Source organism: Pyrus communis, chromosome 12 (genome assembly GCF_963583255.1).
Source record: "Pyrus communis chromosome 12, drPyrComm1.1, whole genome shotgun sequence".
In the NCBI taxonomy this organism is placed as follows: Eukaryota; Viridiplantae; Streptophyta; class Magnoliopsida; order Rosales; family Rosaceae; genus Pyrus; species Pyrus communis.
The window spans coordinates 1,007,225-1,013,042 of NC_084814.1; the positions used below are offsets into that span (position 1 = coordinate 1,007,225).

Sequence of the window (5,818 nt, forward strand, 5' to 3'; positions counted from 1 at the left end):
CCGGAACCACAAATGTTTTTGAACTTTTATAATTTCATTTGAAATTCTAATTAAATAGATCAACATTTCTATAAATTTTAGTAAACTCATTGTATTTTAAAAATTCATTTAAAATCTCAATTAAATACGCCATTCAATACTCCGTATACCCCCTAAATAGCATCTACCATTTCCCGAAATTTTTGAAAAAATAACCAAAATTTAGATCAGAATTACAGTCCTATTTTTAAATTTTCTAATTCTATTTGAAGTCAAAATTCTGATTATTTTTTCAAATTTCCTATCTTTCTTTCTCTCACTCTGTTTCCAGTTCCCCCGATAATCAAAGCCCTCATCTTTCTCTCCTCTTGGCGGTGACTTCATCTCCGTTTGTCTCATTTCCGGCGAGTCTCTCTCCGCACTCCATCTCATCTTCTCCTTAATCAACTTAGTTGTCTTTCTCCGCGGCTCCGTCTGTCAAGGTACTTCTGAACAGTTTTGAGGAGTGTGCAGATTGACTGTAGGAATCTCTTTACTTCTCTTTTGTTTTCTGTCAGCGCTTGTTCCATCTATTTACTCCTCTTTTGTTAAATGAATCTCTACAAATAAAACTGGGAATTTATTAATTGGTTTGTATTAAGGTGAATCGAGTGATTTTTCGAAATTTAATGAGTTCAATTACATGGAATTATGCAGGGATTGGTGTTGGTGTGCCTGCTTTTTAACTGCGTTCATCTTCTGCCTTGCTTGTTGCGTGCTTGCTGCAGGTATGATTTTATCATCTGAAATCTGAATGATATGAATTTGTTACAGAGTTATATGACTATGAGTTATAAAGTTGACTTCAATTTGATTTGGATTGTAACCTTAATTTGCATCATTTGAATTATTTTATGTTTCTGAATTCTGAATAATGAATGATAGATGATGATTATTTATCTTATGCAGACTTCGCCGCTAAGCCTTCAACAAGAAATATTAGTTACATTAACTTAAATATCAATGTCAAGAAGCTTTCAAACTATTAGTTTATTGAGAACAGACTGGCAAATTGAACCTTTGCATATATTTTTAGCTCCTTTCTGCAAGTTGTGAACTGTAACAAATTTTGGTCGCACGACAATTGCAATGTAATTTTTGCGGTCTTTCAATTTGGTGATGCTTTTTATTAATATTGTTGTTTCTACCAATTTATTTTTGGCTGAACTATGCCTGTTTATTGTGTTTTTCTAAATTTCCGTTGCCTTCCCAACTACGTTCACATTCCCAGTCCATTTCATTGTAGGAGCCAAAACACCACCTAAAATATGACTGTTGTGGTGACTCACTGTGTTGCTGCAGTTCCAACATACCCAATCTATAAGCATCAACATAAACCTCATCGGTCTTTCTCTCTGCGCATCTTATCAAAATCGAATCAAGTTTCAGATGTTAAAACTCCGCAGTCCACCTCTTATACTATCGAGGCAATGAGAGAGTGAGTTTCCAAATCATTTTATATACTTATAATGTCCCATGGAACCCACCAGGTCAACTTGGATTTGTGCAGGTGTGAGTGCTTCAATATGTACAAGCAGCAGGTTCCTTATAGTCAGGCATGGGCTTGGCAGAAGAGCATAGTTGAGGAGAAAAAAGCTATGATAGAAAAGAATGATCATTGCCCAGACTCATTGTTCGTTCTCCAGCATCGTCCTGTGTATACCTTGGGAACTGCTAGTTCAGAACAGTTCCTTAATTTTGATATCAAGGACCCACCTTTCGATGTTTATCGAACTGAACGTGGCGGCGAGGTTACATATCATGGTCCGGGTCAGGTACTTCAGTGGCTGAATTTAACCTTTATGTTTCCGAAGATGTTGCCATTGTAATTTGAACTTGTTATCCCACGGTGGTAAAGTAGGAATCAAAATCCCGAACATGTGACTTAATTGCTTAGAGGGTCAGCTTTCCTAACCGTGGATGCATGCGTTTTTCACTGTAGATAGTTATGTACCCTATTATGAATCTACGAAATCACAAGATGGATCTTCATTGGTACCTCAGGTCACTTGAGGAGGTGATCATCCGTGCTCTATCAAAGACATTCTGTATCAAGGCATCTCGGCTTGAGGGCCTCACTGGTGTTTGGCATGGTATGCTTCTTAAAACAAAGGCATGCTGTATGTCCTTCCTTTCGTATTATAGCTAATTATCATTGCCGCTACCGAGTTTTTGCTCTCATAGCTTCCTTTACAAGTGGTGGTTCCTTGTTCCCTAATTTAGTCGTGTTTAAAAAAACATGAATATTGGTATTGAAGCTGGCAGCTGGAATTTTCTTGTGATGTTTTTAGTTGATTTTTTCTTCAGGAAACCAGAAACTGGCAGCCATTGGAATACGAGTCAGCCAGTGGATAACATATCATGGCTTAGCAGTGAATGTGAACCCAGACTTGACCCATTTTCGTTGGATCGTACCTTGTGGGTTACAAGGCTATCAGGTTGGAAGCGTTAAAAGCTTGCTTGAGGAATTTCATACATCTGCCGACTGTGGAAGAGCAGATCTACCTGATTCCGATGATTGTCAGCTACTTGATATTACTTGTAGATCTTTGATCAATGAGTTTTCTGAAGTTTTTGAGGTTAGAATCAATTATGAAACCATGTCAAGGTTGGATTTACAAGCCGTCTGAATCTGAAGGTGAAACTAATTTAGTTGAGGCTACATTTCTAAATCCTTTGTCGATTTGAAATAGACGTGGCTGTTGATGCTTTCTGAGTGTGTTAAAGAGTCCCGTGATGACAGCAACCGAGCATTAGAGCAGGATTACGTATTGCTACTTTTACATCCTTAGAAGTCACAACCTTGCATACTCTCCTGAGTATTACATAGATAGCATTCAATTCCCGATGGAGGTTCTTAAGCGTCCTTGGATTGAAATTGGTAGAGCTCTCAACTTGTGGTTGGTTATGCACGTTATAATATCTACATGAGAAGATTAAGGTTCGAATCCTTGCTTCCCCCTACCATGGAATTTGCATAAGTTCTTTGCAAGATCAACTTGTAATCTGCATATATCTGTGCATGATGATTCCTTTCTATTGATTCAAGGCTTATTTTTTGTTTTCCCCTGGAACTCGAATTTTATCTCACTTTCCCCTTGAAACTAAAATATCGCCACTTTGCACCCTAAAACTCAATGTTCGCTTCACTTTGATGAGATTAGGTTGGGGTCTGAATCATGAAACAAACATGATTACATATCTTGTTAACCTGTAGCTTGCAAAGCTTTAGTAATTATTTTCGTATCTCATTTATTCTGTTAACGGCCGTACATGACTTCCCTATTGTTGTTAATGTTATGCAGTGCTGTGATTGACAACTTTAATTTGTGCAAATACTTGTTTTCACATCTTAATCCACTTGGTTTTATGCACTTATATATTTCTGTGGGCTATTTTGATATGAAAGCTGAAAGGGCTTTGTGGTATCAGTTGATCTACCAATTGATTCATTTTGAAAAGAAAATCTATTTTGATTTAAGGTGAAAACTCTATTCATAATCCCTCATGGTGGTCGATCTGTAAAAACCAAAAAAAGAAGCTTGTCGTAGAAAAAGCCGGAACTTCTCTGTTACAAAAAAAAAAAAAAAAAAAAAAAAATTGTATAGAGCCTTGATAAGTATATGACATATCCCCAGTTTTCCATTCAATTTTCCGTAGCTGTTTTCATGTCTGTCTATCCTATTACTTTTAATTTTATGCGATGATAGTTTCTATGTCACGGATTTGTTAGCTTGCACGTTAGTTATCAAACTTATTGTGTGTGTGTGTATCAAACTTATTTTGTGTGTGCGCGCGCGCAAGCGCCTGCCTTCAACTATACATAATGAAGCATATGCTTTCCTGTTGGAAATGATTACCCAGATTGCATGTATGTGTGTGTGTGTGTGTGTGTTACTTTCAACTATATATAATGAAACATATGCTTTCCTGTTGGAAATGATTACCCAGATTGCATGTATTTAATGAGAGTTTTTGTATACAACTATAGGCTAAAGTATGTGAATGGACTCATCTATTTGGATTTTATTGGATTGCATCTTTACTTGTTTATCTAAATCTATTTCTGTTCCAATGTTTCTTTCCTTACAATATTTCATATCAATCAAAACGACATTTGGATAATAGTGTTTAATTAGTAATATACCAAGTTATTTGAGCAGGGTTACAGTGGATGTCATGCGTTTTTTTTTTTTTTATGGCTTGTTAAGTACGGAATGGGATGTATAATTAGTCACTCGAGATCAAGTAGTATAAATATGGAATGGGACACACATGATTTGATACCTGATTGCTAAGATGCTATGACTTAATCTAGTTTTGTCAGTTTACTGTGGTAAGGTTGTGTCTCGAGTTGTTGAAGCTCGTCCCTCCATTATTTATGCAGGTTTACAAATTGAACAATCAAAAGAGTAAATGAGATGAGATTGGACAAGATATGAGGCTAGAATTTATATTTATTTATTTTGGCATTGTAAAGAATTCTTGATTCTTTTTATAAGAGGAATATACTTTTTAACCCTGTATTTCGCTTATTTTCGTTTTTATTTTATTTTGGGTAAGCTAGGAAGACTAAATTTTTAAAATAAACGATGTGGTGCTTTATTATTGGATTATTGCAATTGTCTAGCGAAATTATGCATTGGAGATCCCTCTTGCTGCCAAGCCAACGCCAAGCCCCAAAGAAAAAAAATATATCCCTTAACAAGGTTCTAAAAGATGTTAAGCATTAATCGGGCGTCAGGCTGGGGCATAGTGCCTAAATCACATTGGAACTTCTTCGTCCAACGCTTAGGCACCACCTAGACCCTTTTTAGAACAATGTCCCTCAATAAAGATGACGGATAATGTCTTCCCTGTCCTTCATTGTATCAAATGACTTGTTGGTCGACTAATGTACTTAATATCACACGACCTGACTTAGTATATTCGGTACACATACTAAGTCGCTTCATGGACAAGCCACAAACATCACACTTTAAAGTAGCTCATCGGGTGTTGCACTATATTAAAACACAACTGGGCAAGGTTTGTTTTTCTCTGCAAAGAGCTCAATCCATTTGAATGCTTTATGTTATGCTGATTGGGATTGACTCCATGGCACTGGACGCTGAGTTACTAGGTATTGCTTATTCCTCGAGAAATCATTTGTTAATTTTTGTGTGATGCAGATTGGGTTCAATGCCGTGATTCTCGACGCTCAGTTACTTAGTATTGCGTATTCCTTCGGAAATCATTGGTCTCTTAGAAAAACAAGAAACAAGTTACCATATCATGTTCAAGCGCAGATGCGGATATCACTCCATGACATCCACATGTGAAATTATTTGGTTGAAATCCATCTTCAATGACTTGGGCATTCTACATTTATACCCTGTCAAGTTATATTGTGACAGCCAGTCTGCACTTCACATTTGCTTCGAATCCCATCTTTCACAAATGAACTAAGCATAAAGAAGTTGGTTGTTGTACACAAAAATGTTCAAAGCGGGATGATCAAAACGGCCCACATATCAACATCCCAACAACCAACAAACATGTTCACAAAGCCACTTGGACTTTCACAGTTCACAATTTTATTTGTCAAGTTGGGAAACATCAACATACATTCCAACTTGAGGAGCGGTATTGAGAAATAGGGATGATACGTGATCGATTCTCTGACCATTTGCATGTATGTTTGCTTCCTTGATTGTAGGAATAAATGCCGACTTGTAGGATCTAGATTGATCTTTGTATTACACCTAAATTCTTGTACTAGGTCATTGTATAATAAAATCACACGACATTCAACTTCATA

At 36.6% G+C, this 5,818-nt stretch overlaps 1 protein-coding gene across 2 annotated transcripts; it reads left to right on the top strand.

The window, feature by feature from the left end:
* Positions 1–214: 214 nt before the first annotated feature.
* On the top strand, positions 215–4,541 carry LOC137711360 (octanoyltransferase LIP2p, chloroplastic-like). 2 transcript variants are annotated; one of them, XR_011065051.1, is made up of 7 exons: positions 215–461; positions 676–746; positions 1,265–1,456; positions 1,529–1,793; positions 1,961–2,111; positions 2,326–2,959; positions 4,406–4,541. XR_011065051.1 is itself a non-coding variant. In XM_068450586.1 (6 exons), exons 3-6 carry the CDS (start codon positions 1,287–1,289, stop codon positions 2,646–2,648), a joined length of 909 nt encoding a protein of 302 aa, XP_068306687.1. In that variant the 5' UTR covers positions 215–461; positions 676–746; positions 1,265–1,286; the 3' UTR covers positions 2,649–3,088. The 2 variants fall into 2 exon arrangements, 1 of the variants encoding a protein (XP_068306687.1); XM_068450586.1 differs by lacking the exon at positions 4,406–4,541 and having other exon boundaries at positions 2,326–3,088.
* The last annotated feature ends 1,277 nt before the right edge of the window (positions 4,542–5,818 follow it).